The sequence below is a fragment of the Tremella mesenterica genome, assembly GCF_000271645.1.
Source record: "Tremella mesenterica DSM 1558 unplaced genomic scaffold TREMEscaffold_1, whole genome shotgun sequence".
Classification (NCBI taxonomy): domain Eukaryota; kingdom Fungi; phylum Basidiomycota; class Tremellomycetes; order Tremellales; family Tremellaceae; genus Tremella; species Tremella mesenterica.
In genome coordinates this window covers 1,122,454-1,144,408 of record NW_006711225.1, presented here as the reverse complement: position 1 = coordinate 1,144,408, position 21,955 = coordinate 1,122,454, and the positions used below count along the sequence as shown (strand labels likewise).

The 21,955-nt window shown below is 47.8% G+C and overlaps 8 protein-coding genes across 8 annotated transcripts in view; 4 read left to right on the top strand and 4 right to left on the bottom strand.

Moving 5' to 3' along the window:
• TREMEDRAFT_66761 (uncharacterized protein) overlaps positions 1–4,029 on the top strand; it is a gene marked incomplete at both ends in the record, with an annotated part of 5,108 nt that extends 1,079 nt beyond the window's left edge. Inside the window, 12 exons of the mRNA XM_007001809.1 lie at positions 37–132; positions 179–611; positions 682–968; positions 1,017–1,100; positions 1,144–1,317; positions 1,362–1,617; positions 1,663–1,991; positions 2,033–2,390; positions 2,488–2,693; positions 2,742–2,817; positions 2,949–3,358; positions 3,539–4,029. Coding sequence (XP_007001871.1) covers positions 37–132; positions 179–611; positions 682–968; positions 1,017–1,100; positions 1,144–1,317; positions 1,362–1,617; positions 1,663–1,991; positions 2,033–2,390; positions 2,488–2,693; positions 2,742–2,817; positions 2,949–3,358; positions 3,539–4,029 — 3,200 coding nt within the window. The remainder of the gene's footprint in view (positions 1–36; positions 133–178; positions 612–681; positions 969–1,016; positions 1,101–1,143; positions 1,318–1,361; positions 1,618–1,662; positions 1,992–2,032; positions 2,391–2,487; positions 2,694–2,741; positions 2,818–2,948; positions 3,359–3,538) is intronic.
• A 203-nt stretch (positions 4,030–4,232) lies between these two features.
• TREMEDRAFT_36520 (uncharacterized protein) lies at positions 4,233–6,145 on the bottom strand. The gene is made up of 4 exons (XM_007000767.1): positions 5,683–6,145; positions 5,347–5,458; positions 4,891–5,074; positions 4,233–4,570 (listed from the first exon to the last, which is right to left on the bottom strand). Exons 1-4 carry the CDS (start codon positions 5,919–5,921, stop codon positions 4,428–4,430), a joined length of 678 nt encoding a protein of 225 aa, XP_007000829.1. The 5' UTR covers positions 5,922–6,145; the 3' UTR covers positions 4,233–4,427.
• A 2,045-nt stretch (positions 6,146–8,190) lies between these two features.
• TREMEDRAFT_20008 (uncharacterized protein) lies at positions 8,191–8,430 on the top strand (the record flags this gene model as incomplete). Its single annotated transcript, XM_007000377.1, has 1 exon — positions 8,191–8,430. A coding segment is annotated over one exon (240 nt), but the record flags the coding sequence as incomplete, so codon positions are not given.
• Positions 8,431–8,658: 228 nt separating this feature from the next.
• Positions 8,659–10,349, bottom strand: TREMEDRAFT_55847 (uncharacterized protein). The gene is made up of 7 exons (XM_007000989.1): positions 9,980–10,349; positions 9,766–9,797; positions 9,621–9,714; positions 9,252–9,407; positions 9,019–9,100; positions 8,798–8,877; positions 8,659–8,749 (listed from the first exon to the last, which is right to left on the bottom strand). Exons 1-7 carry the CDS (start codon positions 10,059–10,061, stop codon positions 8,697–8,699), a joined length of 579 nt encoding a protein of 192 aa, XP_007001051.1. The 5' UTR covers positions 10,062–10,349; the 3' UTR covers positions 8,659–8,696.
• Positions 10,350–10,439: 90 nt separating this feature from the next.
• On the bottom strand, positions 10,440–12,722 carry TREMEDRAFT_58356 (uncharacterized protein; the record flags this gene model as incomplete). Its single annotated transcript, XM_007001176.1, has 6 exons — positions 10,440–10,495; positions 10,531–10,652; positions 10,700–10,756; positions 10,983–11,131; positions 11,205–11,230; positions 11,468–12,722. The coding sequence occupies 6 exons, from the start codon at positions 12,720–12,722 to the stop codon at positions 10,440–10,442; spliced, it is 1,665 nt and encodes a 554-aa protein (XP_007001238.1).
• A 557-nt stretch (positions 12,723–13,279) lies between these two features.
• TREMEDRAFT_55846 (uncharacterized protein) lies at positions 13,280–14,019 on the top strand (the record flags this gene model as incomplete). The annotated part of the gene is made up of 1 exon (XM_007000988.1): positions 13,280–14,019. A coding segment is annotated over exon 1 (239 nt), but the record flags the coding sequence as incomplete, so codon positions are not given.
• Positions 14,020–15,453: 1,434 nt separating this feature from the next.
• On the bottom strand, positions 15,454–18,692 carry TREMEDRAFT_72687 (uncharacterized protein; the record flags this gene model as incomplete). The annotated part of the gene is made up of 9 exons (XM_007002061.1): positions 15,454–15,674; positions 16,159–16,208; positions 16,275–16,472; positions 16,538–16,653; positions 16,702–16,755; positions 16,797–17,180; positions 17,225–18,463; positions 18,505–18,549; positions 18,597–18,692. 9 exons carry the CDS (start codon positions 18,690–18,692, stop codon positions 15,454–15,456), a joined length of 2,403 nt encoding a protein of 800 aa, XP_007002123.1.
• A 139-nt stretch (positions 18,693–18,831) lies between these two features.
• TREMEDRAFT_72686 (uncharacterized protein) lies at positions 18,832–20,463 on the top strand. Its single transcript, XM_007002060.1, has 4 exons — positions 18,832–19,177; positions 19,222–19,389; positions 19,456–19,746; positions 19,797–20,463. Exons 1-4 carry the CDS (start codon positions 18,923–18,925, stop codon positions 20,370–20,372), a joined length of 1,290 nt encoding a protein of 429 aa, XP_007002122.1. The 5' UTR covers positions 18,832–18,922; the 3' UTR covers positions 20,373–20,463.
• The last annotated feature ends 1,492 nt before the right edge of the window (positions 20,464–21,955 follow it).

Sequence of the window (21,955 nt, the reverse complement as noted above, 5' to 3'; positions counted from 1 at the left end):
TTGCGACAGAGGAATTGCCGGCGGAGACAGGACCAGTCGAGGAGAGGAATGCCAGTCAGAGCGAACACGAGTCTTCTAAAGCTGATCCCTCACTTGGAGAGGCCACTTGGGGTAAAACACCCTCTGGAGTCGGTCAGCTCTTTCGTGATTACCGCTTGCTCAGTAGCTGACCATATAGTCTTTCGTGTCCCTCAAACCCACTCCTTTTTACATACACTGCTCCGCACTCTCCATCGCTCATCCCTTACCCGACTAACTTTCCTGTCCCTGATCGCTCAACCCATCATATTCTATCTGCTCAGATCACATCCTACTATACGCTCCATCTTTTTCCTCGTCTACTTTGCGTTCTGGCGGGCATGCTACGATTGGGGTTTTGCATGGGTTTTGAGAAAGCAGAGCGAGAAACGCTGGATCGTGCGACAACTCAAGAGTCGCGGTTGGCTTGATGTGGACAGCAATTCTGGGGGATCAAGTGGTAGGGTGTGGGCCAAGTGGTGGAAACGGGAACTGGAGATGCAGATGGGTGAGGGGTATAAATGGGAAGACGTACCTGCAGAATTCAACGCTTGGTTGATATTCCGTCAATTGGTCGACGTGGTGCTTCTCAAGTAAGCTTCTCTTGAGCTTGCTTCTCTGTTCCCATGCCGCATCTCGTAGAATAGGAGTGCTGATGATCAGTGATTTCGTATCTTACTCTTGCTTCGCTTGGGCTCACCTCCACTTCCCACCGAATCACTCTTGGGTGATGCATGGTCTTCGCTGGATCCTAGGATGGTCTCTCATTTTCTTCAACCTCTGGGTCAAGGTAGATGCTCATCGAGTGGTCAAGGACTACGCATGGTACTGGGGGGACGCATTCTGGTTGATGGTCATGCAGAACGATTTGGTGTTTGATGGAGTCTACGAGATCGCTCCTCATCCCATGTATTCCGTGGGATACGCTGGGTACTATGGAATTTCTATGGGTACGTGTTCTATACTCCCATTGCCTATCTATTTTGCTAATCATCTAGTGGTCGGATCATACACCGTCCTCTTTGTTTCACTCGTCGCACATGCTGCCCAATTTGCTTTTCTTCTGTGGTTCGAAAATCCTCGTGAGTTCGGCCCTTTTGCAGACGAATGAAGCTCACGATACAGATATCGAACGGACTTATGGTGGTGGTAAAAAGCCTCTGGCCTCTCGGGTTCCACTGTCTTGGGGAACTGGCAGCTCGTCCATCAGTATGATGTCAGATGATGCAGCGGGAACGTCAGATATTATCATGCGTAGGCAAGTTAGCGGAGGGTCAGAAACTCCTGGTATCACCGAGGGTATGTCACTACCCAGGTATTTAGCATTCTTGCTGACTCTCCAGGCGAGTCCGAGACGGAGCCAGAGCTACCGGAGCTTCCTCCGATTCCCGAGCGTAATCCTGAAGTCCGTCATCTCCGCTCGGACAGCTCCGTCAGCTTTTCTTCAGTTTCGTCCACGCCCAAACTCGGTGACAAGACTCGCCAGACTTTCAGCAGCGTACCAGGTCCGAAGCGAAGCAAGCCCGACTCGATGCATGATCTGACCAATCGTTTCTTCCGTAAGCCTGCTGTTGTGCTTTGGCATTTGGACATGTTCAGGTAAGCGGCCGAACTTTCCGCCCCTATGTTGCTGATATCACTCAGAGCTAGCGACTTTGCGACGGTCCTGCTACTTCTGTATGCACTTTCCACTCTTGTTCCGGGACTAAGACCCAACATCGCTCTCACAGCACATTTCCTGCATGCTCTATCGTGGCGACTGTTCCATTCATTCGGGCTCGGTCTGATGCTTCGTGCTCAGAGTAAGACCAAATGGCTTGTTAGACATTACCTCAAACATTATCATTACCCTGGAGATCCAGACGATTCCACCTACCACGAAGACGCTCGAGCTAGTGTGGTGCGACGAGCGACTCAGGAGGCGTTTGGTAATTGGCAAGTGGTGTATAACATCTCGCTTCTGATGACATATGGTATGTCCATTCCTTTCTGGGTTTTCGAAGCTGACATGCAGTATCCTTTGCCGGTCTGGCCTGGAAAACGTACAATCTACCTTGCGACTGGACAGTCTCCGGTACCATGTTACGACACGTACTCGGCATACTTCTGATCGCTCTACACATTTGGGCTGCCGCGTCGAGCTACGAGGTTCTGGGTGATTTTGGATGGTTCTATTCGGACTTTTTCCTCATCGAGCAAATTCCAGCTCAACTAGCGTATACGGGCATTTACAGATTCCTCAATAATCCAGAAAGGAGTATGGGTGGAGCGGCGTTCTTCGGTCTTTGGTTGATGAGTAACTCAAAGCTCGTCCTGGCGTTGGCAGTCATCAGTCATCTGAGTCACTGGTGGTTCCTCTCTTCAGTAGAAAAGTGCGTTTCCAAACATCCATATCTTTGTCCCACTTCTCATGCCTCTCATGAACTGCTATGATGCTCATCAGTATCAGGCGGCTGGCTGACCTATCAGACCTCACATGAAACGCCTATATGGTGATCGTCTACGAAAAGATGGCGGCTTGACCAAAACCCTGAAGAATGTGGCCGGACGCACCATCGCCACTCGGGCGGACAAACATGCGCCGGAGCTGTCGCGCTACGTGAGAGAGGTGAAGGGGAATATCGAAAAAGTCGAAGAGAAGGTGACTGAAGCGGTGGAAGAGTTCCTCGATCATGGTGAGGAATATCCGCTTAACTGTGAGATCCGTATAGCTCACACGTCAGCTCGACCGATGTTCTCAGATATGGTAAATGATACAAGATTCTTGTTACAGCAGAGTAGAGAGAGAATGATCATCACGTGAGTTTTCTTGATCACCCCACCTTTCACTCCTCTCTCTGTGACATCGCTCAGATCTGACGCAAACGTGGGAGTCTCAGTCGTCATTCGGATCTCAATTGTCATGTGAAAACAGGATGACTAACGTGCAGCCGAGTCGCCTCGGATATCTCAGCATACGACACTTCACACTATTCCCTTCATCTGCCATCTCGTTCTGACTCTCCAATACCGCGATTCCACGTCGGTCAGCCTATCCCCGTATCGTGGCGTGCCCCATTAAATCACAGTAAGAAAGACTGGATTGGAATCTACCGTCTCGGAGCATGTCGCTCTCAATTGGTCACGAGGGTGGCTTCGATGGGTCATTGGATGCCATTGTACGAAGAAGAATGGGATGGAGATACTCCTCTCGAAAGTCCCAGTATTAAGAAAGGAGATGGGGGTACGGTGATTTTCCGTGGTGATCAATTACCTTGGCAACCGGGTCAATATGAGGTGAGGTATCATCATGATGGGAAACATAATGTCATGGCTCGTGTAGCTCCTATTGAGATTTATGGTGAGTTATTTGCTCTTAACCCAACACTCGAGTCACATATTCGTTGTCTGACATCCTGCCGTCTACCTTTAATCGACTTGCCTTATCGTATCACCCTCGTCCACGTGATGAGTTTAGTGAGAGGATGAGTTTCATTGACAGTGTTCCGTAAGGGTCGGTGAAGACGTGATTGACCAACAGTGGACCATCCGGAAGATACGACATCTTTCAAATCAGTCCATACTACATTACTCAACATCGTTTCTTTAGCCCTTGAACAAGATCCTAAACTCGTCCCTCGACGTGCTCGAGCGGCTTCTTGCGGTACCGTCCCCAATTCCATTCCCAACCTGACCACTGCGACTTCATCTCAAATCCCACTTTCTGTCCACAGTACTGAAAATACAACGCAGACATTCTCTACTGTCTCAGGAGAAGAGCAGACCAAGCACGTAGAAGATGTCTGTTCGGCATCAGAGTCAGTTGGGATGGAAGAACAAGATGGTGATACGTCACCAGGCGCTCTAGATCCGGATGATTTCGTGATCATGGATGAGAAACAAGCCAAGAGGATCGTATCTCTGTGCGAGCTGGCTTTTGGGGTGGAATTGAGTGTGGATGTAGTCGTGGCCGATGCCAATGTGGGTGCGTTGGCCAGACGAGTAGTAGGAGCGAAGAGTTTGGTTTCCTAGTTTTTAGTATTTCACTTGAGATGTTTATATACACCAACGTATTTGGTAGATGGCAAAGAAGTGACATGCAGGGGGTTTGGTTCGGATATGTCCGCGGTTGGTTTCACAGGTACAGATTACATCGTAGCCACTGCATGTGCAGTGGTCATTATGAGCGAGGAAGCCTCGAGAGAGACTGAGGTGAACCTGTAAGCAAGAGTGATAAAAGACAGGAAACGTAATGCATGCAAATTGTCCATTAATCTTGAAAATCATACCGTTCTAGAGTCATTGACGGGTTTCATTAACATGGCTTGCGGAGTAACATCAGATTATGGGGTACAGTGTTCGAACGGGATGAACGTGAGAGTGGAAGTGGAAGTGGATGACAGGAAGAGACGAGCGATTATAGGGAGAAATCATCGTCGAAGAATGTTCCATGCCGTGAATAACGTGATGAGAAGGGAAGTGAAGACCATTATTCCGGCTGGTTCGGATAAAGCGGAAAGAGCAGCGTCGAGTGAGGGTACATGTCCATCACAGGTCGTACATGTCCATCCACCTGATACAAATCAGCATCATTTCCCCTTCTACCATAAACTAAGATTTCTGCCCAATTGGCATGCACACGATTCCAAGCCACAACTGGACCAACGCAACTTATCGCGGATAGTCGCAGGGTTGACAAATTGAGTGAAACGGGAGGTAAGAAGAAGAGGGAATGAACGGAGAGCAGAATATTTCAGTGTACATTAATAGAAAAGTACGAGGGAGTGAGCGGAATAGATGTGAAGTCAAATCGACTGAGAACAGGAAGTTCAGGGTTCGACGTCAGCCCACAAGAGATGAGGGTAGGAAAATAAGAAAGAAAAAGAAACCCACTAGCTAAAGGCGTATATGATCCAGGTCGATACATCGCAAATTGCGTACCGGAATAATCACTCAAATAACCTCCTTTTACAGGGACACCAGGTCCACGTTCATCCCATATCTTCAAAACATAAGTCGCTTGAGCGAATGGAGTTGCACCTGGGACTTGTTCGGCTTGCCAAGGGTTCCATATGACCTGGAATTAGCTCACTATCTTCTCATGATCATCCTATTTTCTCGTGATCAGGTCTGTACTGTCCATGTGAGTAGTTTCTCGGTGACACGTGTATTTTGCTCCCTCTGACTTAATCTTCGGTTGAAATTTGCGTGGCGGACGTGTTCGTGATAATTGCTAAAAGAGGGTGTCAAGGAAGAAAGAAGCTGAAAAGTCTGAAGCTCCCACAATGAGTAGAATGTCATACAAGAATAGGGACAAGTGAAGATAAATAGAGATGAATTGTAACTTACTTGAGTAGCATTACCAGGTAATACATTCCCAGTTCCTCCTGTTGGTCCTACTGGATATGTGTTACCATTAGCTGAACAAGAAGCGATCACTGTCAGACTTTTCGGTTGAACACTATTTTCATCAGTATAATTTCCTTCAAATCTTCATCGTTGACTCCGACATGCGCTCCTCTCTGGTCTAACAACTAACCACATGGTACAAATACATCTCTCAAGTGACCGAGGTCATGGGGCAGGAAACAGCTGACGTAATCAGGATGAAATGAGTTGGAGGAGAAAGTAAGCAAAAGGGATGAAGATGGGGATAGGCATACAAGAAGAGAAAGATTGACTTACTAAAGACTGGTCAAATTCCAACCAAAAGTGATATTCTCCTCACTTGCAATCTTATAATAACTCGCACTCGCCGTCGTGGGCGGTTGTGTCACATACACTCCTCCCGCCGCCGCAGTCCCAGGAATGGAGATCGAACTGGTGGATGTGGAAGACGAGTTGGAGGATGCTGATCCTGACACTCTGGAGCCTGATGCGGAGGCCGAGCCAGAAGCTGATGGCTGTGCTGAGCCTGAGGACATGTTGTGAAGATGTGGAAGTGTGAGGGGAATGGAGGAACCGTTTTCGAATCGTTGACCTGTACCACCACGGGCCTTTATGATCGAGGTTTAGCAGGAGAGAGAGGGATGAGGTGGGAAACTCCGCGAGTGGACTGTGAATGACTGATATAACGTGTATATGTAGAAGGATGAATGAGAAGGAGAGGTGATACGCTGAGAAACGCAAGCAAGACACAGTCCTATGCGATGGTCAGAGGATGGGAAAGTTTGTGGTGTGCGGATGTAAACCTGATGGATGCGGGGCTGTGCCACTCCTTTGTCCCCTTCGTCTCTCCCCGCCACGGTCAGGGCTTCTCTACGCTGCTAGCTACTGATTCCATATCTTACATTCTCACCAGATCAAGAACAGGCAGCCGAACTTTCCTATCTGCGGATGTGCATGTGACGCCAGCTACACACATTAGATACCAACTTGTTCGACATTCATGAATCGATCGGAAATTCGCCCTGAATTCTGAAACCAAGCTTGAAACAAGCGGGAATCTCCGGATGGGAATTCACTTCCAAAGCGTCATGCGTCATAATCGATCATGCATTCCAATCAGACTATGAGCCACTAGTAAATAACTTCATACCACCGACGCCTTATCGAACTACTTTTCGACTCCAAGAGCTCCCTGTGACGAGATCAGTTGGATATCGATAAACATGACAAATCGGACATACCTTGGCTTTGTCCATCAACGACTCTTGGTTGTCATTCTTGTTGCCGGAAATGGCATCGATGGCTCCCTGACCATAGCTGAACATAAGCGCCTAATATCCCGTGGCGGTGAAAGTTGAGAGGAGGACTTACGACTTCTGCGATTGAGGTTGAGCCGTGGAAGCGGCAGACTGTTTGTCAGCTCGACTCAGGTTCATCCAGGAGGAACAGTGCAGGATAACGAGAGTGAAATGAGGCGGAATGTGCGATGACAACTCACATCAGCCTTTCCCTTGATGGCATCACCAGCCTGTTCTGGATGCTTAGCGGCTGATCTGCGAGCGGATGAAAGAGTGACTCACCGAGATAACTTTTCTCGGAGTCGGGTTTGAGGGCAGCGCCGGCCTCTAGTAGGTGAGCTACTTGTACCCTCCAATCGAGAGATCTGAGAGACCGTTGATACGAGTCAAAGATGAAGGATTGAATACAATACACATGGTTGTGGGGATAAAAGAGGTGAACGAGATGGTTGTGAATCACGATAAGCAGGGGACCGATCAGTGTGAGGGGGTACAACGACGTGACCTGATTGATGTGACAGTAGGAGAAGGGGACACTCACTGTCGGTAGCAGATTGACGACCAGTGTCAGACATTGCGACGTTTATACTTGTCGTGGTGGGTTTGTAAGAGGGTTATTGGAAGGGGTAGAATGTGTGGAAAAGATGAAAGTCAGATGAAGAAGAAGAAGGGGTGGATCCTCACCTTATATATCTTTCTACCTCTCTCCTCTACCTTACACACCGTCACCCTTCGGCACTCCGTCACCGTCGTCACCCCCATGACAATGGAATTCTCGATGCTGAGGAATAGTCACGACGTCACCGTGGTCCATGCTCAAAGGCGGAGGAGCAGAGAGGTGTGTCGGAACAGTGCCTGAATTTGGGAGAAATCTATGACGAAGGGATCGGCGGTTGAGTTTCAGTAGTGTCACGTGGAATGACGTCGAGGAGGTCTCTAGCGCTTGGCGGCGGAAGCGAGTGAAAAGTTCGTACATACACTAAGTACGTATAAGTATGAGTGAATTGAACCATTCAACACCTCTTGAAACTAGACATTCACTCAGTTTCACAAAGAACACTCGACTGAAGAAAAAGTATCTGGTGAGTGTTTTTCCAATAGTCTCGGGTGGGAAAGTACTAGAGGGATTGAGAGTTAGGCTAATGAGACAGAAACATCTAAAACTCCCATCCGTCCGAAATGTCTGAGAACAACCAAGGTGCTATCAACCCAGCCACTGGCGATGCAGGTGAGATTTCTCTCTCATCTAGAACTTGACCTGAGAGCTGATCACATTCTTCTGATTCGTATGACATTTCACCACTTGACTCGTACTCGTACGCCTATCGACCGTCTGATAATCGGAATTTCGATCAATCATCCAAACCCTCTCATGGTGACATCCCCTCCCCTCATCCTTCTTTCAATCAACTTTCTCTGTGATGTCTCACTTCCTCTCACCTGCACGTCGTCCTTCTTCACTACTATGTAATCGACCGAACCTCATTCAGGCAACCCGAAAACCGGTCAAGATTTCGAATACGCACCCAAACACGCTCACGACCGCATCGACTCCAAAGACCAACAATCATTCGCCAATAAGATTGCGGATGCTCACCGGGTAGAACAGCTTGAAAAACAAGCAGAGAGGGAGAAGGCGGACGTGCCACCCACAGAGGCTGCGTTAAAACATGGGAATGAGCCGAGCAAAGGGGCGAAGATAGACGAGGCGCTGGAGGTAGAAGATGAGGCTGAGTTGAGGAAGAAGGCGGAGGCAAAAGCACAAAGCAAGGAGGCTCATAAGCATTAGGAAAGAATCGATCATATGTATAGGGAATCATGAGAAGTTAGTGTTTATGCATCGGTCCGTCAATGCCACCCTACAATCATTTCATCCACGATATTTCGCTCGATCCACGATTTGTTGACTGGCGGGATTTCGATGGCTTGAAGATCGAAGATTTGCATGTCTGACGCAATACAAGAGTAATCTATTCGTACATGGTTGCATGCAAACGACTACAAGCTAGATGATCACCAATAAAACTGATGCGTGGGGCATTCGTAACCTCCAGGATTGTTGTCCACTGCGCCGTCAGACAGGTGTCAATGCCTGCCTTGAAGGGCTGACTCACGATACTTCTGATGATACGCTTCGGCGTCGAACCATTCACCTGCTGGGACAATCTGAGTTGCGATATTCTGTCTGGGATAACTGTCTGTCAGCTTCTCTAAGAATAACGGACAATCGTGTGGGCTAGGGATTACTGTCCTTTTCACAGGATATGGTGAGTAATTGGGGTATGCAGCGCACCACGAAGGATGTAGCATTATATATGAGGAGAGGGATACTCACTACTTCTCTTTCACCTCCAGAGTGACCTGCTCGGCTATTTGTTTCTGCTCAGGAGAGTGGTAGAAGATAGTGGAGCGGTATTCTGCATGTCAGCAAATAACAGAAAATCACATAACCTCATACAGATCACTCGGTCGTTCTGCTTCCCGAGTCATCTTGAAAACAAGAAACATGTTGACGAGCCGAATGACATTGTAGGTGTTGTATCGTGTAGACAAGGAACGTTAACTTACGAGTGCCACTATCCGGACCTTGTCGGTTGAGAGAAGTAGGATCATGAGTTCTATAAAAGAATTCTACCAATTCTCCATATCCCACGGCACCTTTTTGATAACCTATCCTGACTGATTCGGCATGACCAGTCGCCCCAGAGCAAACTTGTTGATAATCTGAACGTCAACACTCTTATTTGTTACCACACAAATCAGATCATGAAAGAAGGGTGGAACGAGATCTACGAGAATGTCGTACATTTCATAAGAATATTCCCCTTCTCTACAGATCTTCAGTGTCGCTCAAAATCAAAAGGATCGGGAGATGATTGTTAAGGAGAGGAAGACGACTGGTGATGAGAAGGAGAGGTAAGTTTAAAGAGGACTGACTTGGATTACCGATTTGTCCACCGGTATATCCAGAGACACAAGACCAATTAGGTAAATGAGAATAATGTTTATTGAACATATGTTCCACACCCCACTACGAAGTTAGCTTATCTCAGCGGTCGATACATAACTGTGATGGACTTACGAAGCATCCAGCGGCAAAAGTAGCATATTCGACTAAATATTAGCTCTCATTCGAGGAGTACCGCATATACATTCAATGACACAGCTCTGTAAACTTGGTTTTCGAAGAGAAGTACATTTGAATGAGGAAGCATTGTCGTAGGTATCATAGGGAAGACAAAAAGGAAATTGCCGATAGTACAAGGGATGGGAGATTGTATGAAAGTGTGACTTACTTCCATCACCAAGTCTGGCTTCTTGAGAAGTCCTAATCGCCGTAGGAAGGGTAGGAGCAGGGGGTGCTTTACGTGGTGACATATTGTTCAATGATCTAGGTGTTGATCGAGAGAAGAAGGTTCGAAACATACACCAAGTGGGATGAAGTGTGAGTGCTATGAAAGCTATGAGAAGGGAAGTGAAAAGTAGGCGAATGATGACCGGTGGATCGTTGATCCCTTTATAACTTCTTATTGAAGTGGTGAGAAGAACGAAGGCTGTGCTATCCGGGGTTTGTGGGAGTAAGTGATTGATTGTTCAGTAATCAGTGAACAATGGACAATGGTCATAAAGTGACAGGAGTCGTTGTCAATGGAAGTCCAAGTAAGTTAGGTCAAAGTTGGTTGCTGACCGAGACTGAGGATTCAAAGGCCGGTTGGTCCGAAGAATCGGGAGCAAAAATGACGTCACCCAAATGACTCATAGATCCATAGAGTAACATTGAGCATCTCGAAGGATGTTGGCAAGCATTTGCACTGGTATGTACTGTATAATGGCTACCCTCACACACCCACTTCACCCTTTATCTCAGTGGTCTTAACTGCCAAAGTCTCTTCAGAATCATTCATCTCATCTATATCGTCTGGTGAGTCAAAATCCCATGGTCGGGCGACAACAGCGGCGGGTATGAACCTATCTTTCAGTTGTCCGAACGGGCCTTTGTGTGAAAGGAGACATACCAAGTAGCACCACATACAACACCCTGACCTTGATCTTGATCTTTTAACAAAGCCCATCTGGTCTCAGCGTGGATTCAAGTCCGTTCACCCGACCCCGACCCCCATGTCCGATGGCGTGCCCAAGACCAACTTCAAATTCCATACCGAGAGAAGAATTACAGGTCGGGTGGGAGGGCTGGCCCAAGACAACAATTATTGAAAGATGGGACGGAAGGGAGCCAGGAACCCGATTTGGTACAAAGGTCGAATGGGGGTTGGAAAGTGAAAAGAAGAATGAACTCACTCCGTCTCGATATAGCGACTCAATACGCCTACGAAAGGAGCTAATTCACGTGTACCACCCGGAACGGCATAAACTATCACTCCTAGTAGAGTGAGAAGAGCCACCGAGATCTCTTTCACTTGGTTCAAGTAGTCTAAAGTCGGTGGTGGCTGGATGTCAGTCGGTCTAGGAGTATCTAACTGAGACAATCAACTGAGGGATAAAAAGATGGAAATGACTGACGAGGACGAGTTCGAAACCCCACCAATCTAAGTTTCAGCATATCACTTTACAATTGGATCTCCTTGATCCCATTCCGACTACCCATGCTAACTGATGGTGGATGACAAGAATATGGAATATGACGGAGAGCCGCAAAATAGGATGACCGATAGGAAGGGTCTGTCGTCTCAGATGAAGAAGAAGCGAGAGTCATAGAAAGGACAGGGCGATGAGCAAGGAATACAAGGTGAAGGGAACTGAGAGATATTGAACATTCAACTCACAAGTATATACACTCATCCTGTCATCAGGAGGTGACAATCCCACATGACTCGGCGTTCCCCAATTGTACACCTTTCCTTCAGCATTCAACAAAGCCTCAAAGCCTCTTTTGAGAGTTTCGGGAGTAGGTAAAGCTCCAGCCAAAGGTCTATGAAGACTCATAGCTGATGGAGGCATCAATAAACCGAATGGTAAAACCGCTTTCCCTTCAGTCACTGCTTTCTCATCATTATCATCTCTTCTCCAAACCCCTGAATGAGACCCGCGTGACGAGGAGGAAAGATGATGAGATTGGCGTGAATGCGGGAACTGTGCAGATGTTAAAGATGTAGTTTGTTGAAGAAGAGACAGAAGAACAGGAAGTCTTGAATTTGATCCTGTAGAAGAAGTCTGGTTTGGAAGTTGGCCTTGTAAATGAGACTTGCGTGCTTGGAGGATGAGTGAAGCGGCTTGAGGTTCGGTAACATCCAGACATACCGCCCTCGTTGGACCTGCTCCGATGGTTGGAAGGTCTTGAATTTTGATCTTGCTATTTCTTTCTTTTTTCAATATTGAACTCTTCCGTTTAGATGATGAGGTACTAGTCGAAGAGGCAGAACGAGCGGAACGAGTTGTTGATGAATCAACTGGAAGTGTTGGCTCAGGAGAAGGAGGATTGGTTGAAAGATCATATCCAGCGATAGATAGAGTAGGATGGTGAGGTAATGTCGAAGAGTCCAATAAAGGGGGCAAAGCTTCGACTTCAGAAGGGGAAAGTACAGGAGGTAATGGTAAAGATCGTACTTTTTTAATAACAACTCCTGCTTGAGTAGGATCTAATAATTGTTTCCTCAACCTACTCACATCTTTTTCTCGCAATGGTACTGTACTCCTTTTCTCCCCACTGTCCAATAAATCCCAAGAAAGGAACCACGATTTCTCATTTTGGACCTGAGCGATAGGAGGAGAAGGGACGATGAGTTGTTGTAATGCTCTGGCGGATTTACCAGCTCGACGATGGGCAGTGGCTAAGTTGGAAGATGCCAAAGGGTTTGGAAGAGGTGGAAGGGAGAAGAAAGAAGGACGGGGGGACAGGGATGACCAAGACGGTTTGCGGGTGGTCTGTGTGGCTTGGGTAGGGGTTGATTTGAGTTGAGTATTGGGAGTATTTTGGGTTTCAGGAGTGACCTTTTGGGTTTTACCGAGGGAAGGGAATCGTTTAGAAGAAGCTCGTCCGGGTTTGGAGGAGCCAGGAATGGTTTCCTTTCGATTAGACATTTTGATATGAAGTATGTCAGATGTGTTCGGATGAGCGAACGGAATTTGTCTGACCGAGCACCGGGATTTCTTATCAAGGTTTGAAGACCTGTCGAGAGGTTGAAGGGGAGAGTCAAGGATAGAAAATTATCGAGACAAGTGACGGAATGGAGGAGCATTTTGGAGGACTTGCGACTTTGTATCTATCTGTCTATCATCACTGGTCAGCATCCTGTCTGAACCGCCTACTAAGCAGCTGTGCATCTCCCGGGCGATGTCCCGTGTTGTCTCTTCCACATAAGCAGTCTTTGATTGAACGGAAGGATGATGGGTGTGTACTGAATCGGATGTCGAAATTCTTGCACGACCGAATCAAGCAATTTAGGTGAAAGTCGAGTGCAAACGGCCAATCTCACTTGGGTAAAAATGACGTTTACATCCTTCCTCTTCCATCTACCGAATTGAGCATTTTACTTGACTGTCCTCACCATACAGCACGAGCACAGTCGGAGTCTACCACCTCGTTCGTCATTTCATCAAGCCATCAGCATTGATCAGAAGTCAGGAGTCAGCATCGACATCATATAAAACGTCCATGCGACAGAACATACCAAGCATACACATGACTCCGACTCATTATTACTCCACCCTCCATTCTTTTCCCTTCTCCTAGAAATCCCCTCTCCCACTCCTTAGCCAGACCTCAACGCCCTCTGCAAAACCTCTCTTGCTCCACCGTGGGAACCATTGGACGTTGACGCAATGACAGACAAAGGTTCCAATTTCCACAAACCCTTTTCTCCCTTGAGACGTATGACCGGTGCTGATTTTCTCCTTCCCACCACTGCTCCTTCAATCCCTTTCCTTAGTCCAGCTTCAACTTCTGATGTCGAAGTATTGAGGGTAAACGAAGAAATGGTCGATGTGGGAATGTGAGGTGATGAAGATTGTCTGCGTAAGATGGAATGATGGATCTGGGAATGGGATACACCTTTGACGTGAAGAGATGACATTTTGTGATTATCAGAAGGAAAGGTGTTGGAGGTGATTGAGGATGTATCGTCAATGTCTAAAGTTGGGAAAGGTGTGACGGGGGAATCAGATCTCGATCGCGTTCTTGATTTAAGAGCGAAAGTACGGCAAGGTTCATCTGCAGAAATGTGTCCAATACCGCTATCCCTCCTTCGACAAAGTTCAAAAGCACTAGGTGAACGAGCTGCCGGTGGAACCAATCCAACCACGTTGACGGTGAGGTGTGCTGCTCTACCTAACTTCGATGGTTTTCGAGTCGAGTGGTTTTCTGATAGGACCACTGGGGTTGGCTCTGGTTCAGGATAAGATGAAGGGGAAGGTAAAGGAGAATCGAGTTTTGGAGGTGGTGAGATATGTCTAGAACATTTCGAAGAGACTTTACATTGTCCAGCTGCTATGGAAACTCTTCTCCCTCTTCCATTCGACGAAGGGGTTTCAAGAGTAACATTTCGGAAAACGTCGGCTGTACTATATGACTTTTTCAAACCAACACTTCCTCCTGGACGTTGTAAAGTGGAATTGAGTATGTTGCGAGGTGGTGATTTAGAGGTGATATTGTTTGGTACATCAGAATCGGAAGGAATGTAATGACCTGGCCAAAGAGATTTTCCTTTTAACCATATTTTCGAAGTCGTTAGACTTTTAGGTTTTTCATCATTTTCATCAGATGTAAAACCTCCTTCTGAATCTTCTTGATAACCTTCTTCATCTGATTCTTGTTCTTTTCTCGCTGGCCAACGAGGCATAGGAGATCTAGCCATTCCCATAGATGAAGTTTTACGCATTAATTTGGTAGGAGAAATCGAATCTCTCGGCGGGGATTTAACAGCGAATTTTAACGTACATGTTCGTTTAGGTTTAACACTTTCAAGTTGAATGGAATGATCAAGGGTATTGAAAGATGTGTGTGGATTATCGGATAATTGGGAAAAACCAAAAGAAGGTTTATATATCAATCCAGTTTGAAGACCATAATCATCTGATAGAGAAGTTCCTCCAGGAGACGTTTCTGCAGATCTTCGTAGGATAGGTTTCGTAGTTGGTGATAAATTCGTATCATTCGAATCGGAACGGGAAGAAGAAGAAGGTTGAGTGATTGGTGATAGAGAATTTGATTGGGAATTCGAATTGGAATGAAATAGATAAGTGAGTAAAGAAGGTGATTGTATACGTGTTTCTATATCTGAAAAACATTCTGAATCTGTGGAATTGACGGTTGATGGACAAGTTGGAATGGGTAATTTGGGGAAAACGAGTTGATCTTGATCATCTGAAGTGGATGTGGACATATGGAATGATAATGAAGTAGGAGATCGTGTTAGGGAAGGGGATATGGTGAGTGGGGTAGTGGTGAATAACGGTGGAATAGGGGATGTCATTGTCGTGATATATATACCGTAGTAAAAGTGAAGTTGGAGAAAGGAGAGAAACGAAGAGGGTTGATGGAGATGCCCAAAAAGTGGGTAGGCCAAAGGTCAATTTCTTTGACACATGTGATTAAAGATGGGGGAGAAGGAAGGTTTTGATATGGAATTCCACATTTTGACGATTTGAGTCGTATGTACGACCCGTTCGAGGATGTACAGAACGTGACGAGTTTGCAATGTTCAATTAAGTGGGTCGCGGGTCGTGAAGAAAGAAAAGAAAAAGAACCAAATACCCAATGAAGGTATATGGTGATGATTTGTTGTCAAGGGGGTCTTACTTTTCGAGGGTCACACTACCCCGAACACAAAATAAATACCACAAATTGGTACTTTTCGGAGACAAGGTCCATCGGTCGTTCCTCTCCCTCTTTTCTCCTCTTACCCTTGTCAAGTTGTAAGGTGCAGAGGGTGCATGGCTGCAGCCACAGACGCAGGCTTGGTGCCCATTCGTCATCGACGACACGACTTCCTCTGCCCTTCCCTGCACCCGCGGTAGTTTTCTCTTTCTCTTCCTCTTCCTCTCAGCTCGGTTGTCTTCCGCGCAAGGGATGAAATTTCGGACCCTGACTCGTCTCCCGTTTTTCCGGTCTCCAATCTCCGAAATCCCGACCAACAACCACTTTTCGTTCCCTCTTTGTGGCAGTGATTTTTTCCTAGCAGTCTAAACCCCGTTTCACTCACGCTTAGGGGCCGAGCATGGTGGTAAGGGACAAGGACAAGATCACGAGGGTCTTCTCCCACAACGGACTGGTACTGCACTGCTCAGTGTCACCGCCGGGACTGGTACAAAGTAGGGTCAACCTCGGAGTAGCTTGCATATATTGCTCGGGTGCATAATCCGAGGTTGCAAGTCATGACGGTCATCAAGTAATTCATCAGTTTCCATGCATGTTACTGTACACATGACAACTACGACGAGGTCTCAGCCTGTTCGGACGCGACTACATCCATGGGGAACCCTGAAGATGAGCCGGATCAGGAAGGAAAGCAAAACTCACCTCCTAAATCTCGATGACTTATCAAAGCGACCAGATCTGCTCTTCCCATGCTGACCGTCAGCACCAATCAATCAAACTCACCTTAATAGGACCGGAGCATGTGGAACAAGACGTACTGTAGACAAGCGTTCCTCAGTGACATCCACAGGGCATCATTGCCAACCCCTTTCCTGGCAGCGGGTTTCAAGTTTTGTCGTTGAGTGAAAGTATAACCCTCGATAGAGTCGGCCTCTTGCAACCGTAACGCATCCAATATGCACTGGGCCGAAACGGCGTACTCGCCTATATTGAAGTAGGAGATACCAATGTTGAATCTGATCATTAGCATGAAACTCCATCTTGAACTCCTTCTGAGAGCTGACAGGAGGTGACAACTCACAGGGCTCGAACGAAGTTGGGATGCAGTGACAAAGCTTCGTGATAGTAACCAATCGCCTTGTTCGAGTTCCCACCGTTAGCCAATGTAGCACCCAAGCGATTGTATAGCAACCAGTCCTATTCGTCAGCTGAACCATCTCTATTTGGTTGGAACGCGAAACTCACATCTGGTCTGACTGATAATGCAGCGAGGAAGCAGTCTTCCGCTTTTCCATACTCCTTCGTCGTCAGCTTCACTCGATCCTACTCAAACGGCTCACCTCGCTCGCATTGAACAGCACTCCCAAGGCTATCTGAACATCCGCATCCACCTCGTTCGGCTTGAGGTTGGCCAGCTGCAGGAAAGTATTCACCAGCTTCTCTCGATCCACCGTGTCCTCTGTCGCAAGCGCGGACTGACCGGTGTTGAGAGCCGCCCATTTTGCCAACATATGATACGCAGTTTCAAGCTCGCCCTCGTTCGTATAGCTCACAGCAAGGGCCAAATAAGCAGCTTTGTAATCAGGCTCCAGCTGTACGACTTTTGACAAAGCCATAATGGCTTGATCTTCTCGCTCGTTCTCTTGTTGCTTGAGACCGAGGGAGTACCATGCTTCGTGATTCGTCGGATCCTCTTGCACCGCCGCTTCCAGCTCGAGGACACCCTGCACATCAGCCGAGTAGGTACAATTTGAAGGAGACGGCTCACTTTGAGAGTGGGCGAATCAAGGATGTGAGTCGATCGTGACGAATATGGGTTTTGAGCTTGGAAAAGGTAGTGATCCTGTGCTCTCTTCCCCAATCCACTTTGGGCTTGTGTTTCAAGCGATTCCAGCGATCTCTGCATTTCACCCCAGCCTTCGATATCCCCCACTCCTATGGTATGACTACGAGCCTGTTGTCTCGGTCCATTGAAGGTGAAAAAAGCCTCTTCGTCGATGTCCAGAGAATCAACGACGTCGGTCTCCTCCCATGACTTTTGCTGACCAGGAACGCTAGTAGCAGATGACAATGCATCCATCAAGGTAGAAGGGACCCCTCGACTATATGCTGATTCTGTGTCCTCGAAATGTACGTTCTTGCTGGAAAGACCTCGCTGGGTGATAGCTTCTTGATCTGGGTACTGTGCACCCCATTCCCGTGAGGATTCAGGGACAGAAGCCTGTGTTTGGCCATTCTCCATTGCTTGATGAGACAACCGGGATGGAGCCGTGGAGGACGATGCAGTGTTTGATGATTCCAAGAACTCTCCTGCCCATCCAGTGGTGGACCTCTCGACGAACTTTCCACCCTCTCCAATTTCATCCAATCCTTCAGCGGGTAGTCCTTCCTTTACCACCACTTTCTCTTCTCCCACGGCTCGAAGAAGCTCCAAAAATTGACTTTGGGCGAGTTTGGGGTTATTTATGAAGATATCTGAGCTACCGAGATCGTCCGTAAAGTGGCGAGCTGTCTGCGACAAGATAGCATGGGCTCCGGTGAGTGGCGGAGCGGGAGCGGACGACGAGATAGCCGTGGTGGCGGTGTGTGGTGGAAAGGCTTCAACTTGGCTGGCAGGGGGGAAAGGAACTGGAGGTTGAAAGTGCACATGCTGGGAATGAGGATATTGTTGAGGATATGTAACAGGCGGAGGATATGAAGGCTGCCATGATCGAGGTAGATAACCTGTTTGATGGAAGGGCTTCGCTTGGACAGCCGGAGCAACATTCGGTGACTCGAGTCGGGATGGTCCAGAAGCACGGAACTCTTCGTGCCAGGGAGGAGCGACACCGGGGTGCTGGCGCTGGGGTGCAAGAGAATGTTGCGGGGTGAAACCTCTCGCCCAATTACTCTGTACGGTCGAGGGAACCTGAGGAGACAAATGTTGCTTTAGCGCAGTAAGATCGAAAGGTCGTGGTGTTTGACTGAAAGTAGAATTCTGAGGGCGCCCTTGACTAGATCTCTCTATCTAACATGTCAGCATTGTCACTGTCGGCAGAAGTAGCTGACTTGTCTCGATGGCCCGGGGACATTAGGAACAGATATCAGTCGATCCTACCACGTCAGCACCCAGTCGATGTATTATCGAATTTGGATCCCACCTGTTGCAAAGAGAAATCTCGATCCACTCGCCCAGATACAGATTTGAGTACGGTCGAGGGTCCACAGTCGACAGCCCCGCCCAGAAATTGAGCCATGGCAGATGAGAAGAAGGGCAAGAGGAGGAAGATCGGTTGATAGTGTAACCGAACAACGGACACTCACTTACGTAATATGTCTGGCCCAGCGGAAGCAATTCCCTCGATATTGAAGTCAGTCAGTCATGCTTGGTACATTGAGGTATGAAGTCTTACTTAACTTAGACGAGCTGAGCCGCTGGTGAGTGTGATCCTATCGTACGTTGACGCCAGGTGGAAGGCCACGAGACATGTGGATGCCCACTTTGAGACCGATTGCCAGCTCGAGTCGACTTACGAAACGTCTCGTCTGCCCCAGAGCTGCCCTGGTCCCCAACCTTCCTACCACACCTCGATCTTGTTTCTCTTCCAATAGATTATCAACCCAACGTCAAGCGCTGGGCCGTATCATTCCAAGACGTATAGCCGTTCGTATATCTGGGCCTGCAGGAGCTGGTGATGGTTATGATGATCTACCCCGGGCATCAATATGGCGACCGATAGTGGTCAGTCATTCCGCATTTCTAATCATGCTTGAGCTCATCTGTAGTTTTGTCTGGGATTGGGAGGAGGTGCTTATGTGATTGCAGCACAATGGACGAATCATGATACTTCTAAATGGATGGAACGATTTGGAGCAGGTCGGACATGGCGATGGGGTCAAGCGGCTCCAAGCGACAGAGAGCTTCTTCAGGCCCAAAGGGTGCAGGCTGCTCAGGTGAGTTCACTTTACGGTCACGGAAGCGTACATGAAAAAAATCTAGAAATCAGCTGATGAGAACAGGAAGGACAAGCTACCGTTAACACCTTGCGAACTCGATTATCATTCCTTCCCCAATTCATACTTGTTCCAATCCTACGAATCTACGTCATCACGAAGAACTACGCTCTAAACTCTCCACCATCTCAAGTGACCCAGCTGGGATTAATCAGTGTGATGGGTACCGTCTTTCTTGCGTGGAAAATCAGGAGACTGGAACCTTTTATGAAACGATGGTTCACTCATCGACCGGTCGTTCTGGGAGGAGGGGTGAAGAGGGAATGGGCCAACACTGTCACTCTATTCACAAGCGTCGTGAGTGTTCACGAATTCGTACATGGTTTTGTTGGCTTATGATGATTTAGATATCTCATCAATCTCTTCCGCATCTCGCATTCAATTCACTTGCTTTGTATGGATTTGGCTCCGCAGCTTATGCCTACCTCGTCTCGCCTCTACCCACTTCCACGTCACTCCCGTCATCCACACATACTCCTCACTTCCTGGCTTTCCTACTTGCCGCAGGTCTCTTCTCATCATTATCTTCACACTTGTGGACAAACATCTTCCGTCTCCCTCGACTTCTCACCACACTTCGATCTCCTGCTAGGATATCATCAGCCGAGGCATTGGCCGCTCATCAATCCATCCTTCCCAGTCTAGGAGCCAGTGGAGCGATATACGCCGCATTAACGATGACCGCAATGGCATTTCCCGACTCTCATGTTAGCCTCATATTTCTTCCGTTTGTAAGCATACCGATCGGCTTGGGAGTTTCAGGAATGGTAGCTCTCGATCTGCTCGGATTGATCAGGGGTTGGAGAATGTTCGATCACGTCGCTCATCTTGGTGGAGCTTTGTTTGGGGTTATCTACTACAAGTACGGACGTGAACTTTGGACATGGACCAGGAGACAATTGGGAGGGGTTCTGCGGACATGATCATGGATTGTGCGGGTCAGTGACCATTCTGCTCTAATTAGTTTTGAATCTTCTTGGTCAATGTCACTCAATGCATTCCTCTACTAGATTCATGTCTCATCCTAAGCACTGTCAATCTCACTAGTCTGACTCATCATTCTTCCAATGCTAATTTTGGTTGCTCTGAGTTCTCTGGCGGTGGCCATCGTTATTGGAAAAAATGGAGTCATTGTCAACTGATGTGCGAGGTTGAAGAGTTGGTGGTGCTGAGACTGGACGGCTGAATGGACCAGTATCATTTGGCTTGTCTGACATTGGTGATAACATGCTGAATGGGGTGTTGTCTTGAACAACAGATGACGGTGTGGGCTCAATCCGGTCATTTACCCCCTCCTCGAGGGGGTCAACATTGGGAGGATCATTCCCAGGCCTCGTGGGAAGGTCATTTTGGTCCACGCTCACTCTGATTGGCGGCCCAGCTGGAGACGTGTTACTTTGTAGAAGACTGAATGCTGAACCAGGCTGCTCACTGATGGGAATCAGGTCCGGAATAGTTGATCTGCCGCCGCTCTGACTCGCATGGTGTCCTGGCACTGCTGGCAAAGACAACTTTGCTGGTGGTCCAGAAGACACTCCTTGCCGAGAACGCAACACTGCTCTCCAAGGAGACACCTCCCGAACTTCTGGCAAGGAAGACTTCAGTTGCTGAGTGTGTGCTTCTGGCCAGATGTATGTTTTGCGACTGTAGCCAAGCTGAGAGTGATCATGCTGTACATGTGACAGTAAGGCTGAGCTGACATACTGGGGCTCCTCAGTGCATAAGGCATGCCATCCCTCGATTGTTTCCCGGATTGACTTACCCTCTGCCTTTGCCCATGCCTCTTTGCAATTACAAAGAAAAGAACCCGTCAGTCCCCACAAACGGACTAACCCTGCACAAATGGTTGAAAGCTCTCTTGACTTCTGTCACGGCCGTCGAGCAACTTCTTCCTTATAGACCGACGGTCGACGAACCTCGGCTAACTTCACGCTTCTGAGTCGATGTCTCACCCAACCAGGAGGGCGCAGACGTCGAAAGGAGTGTAACTACGGCGTACTTCGGCGTAGTTACTCTAACTAAGGCTTTGTTCTATTGATGGCGATGTATCTCGATGTATAGCTATCTCTATTTGTCTTTTACTACTGACAACAATCAAGGATCGCTGAAGAACTTCAGCGATCTTCTCAACTAATATGACCTATCCCTCCTAGACGTTCATCCAACCCTCCCTCGCTTTGACGTACTTCAGCGCACTTCGTCCAACTTCCCCGAACCCCGGCCATCCTCCTCCTCCTTCGACTAACTCCGCCTAATATCGCCGCACTTCTGCTCCCATTGTCCCTACCTAGCCTAACTCCGCCTAACTTCGCCGCACTTCTGCTCCCATTGTCCCTATTTACCCTAACTTCATCTAACTTCGCCGTCCTTGGTCTCAGAGGTCCTGAGTTACGTGTAGAGTAAAGAGGTTTGAGTCGTGATGGGGTTTTGATGGTCAAAGGAGGGTCGTTGTTGGTGGAATAATCGAGGTGTCACGACGTAGTTCGTGACAACTCACGCTCCGGCT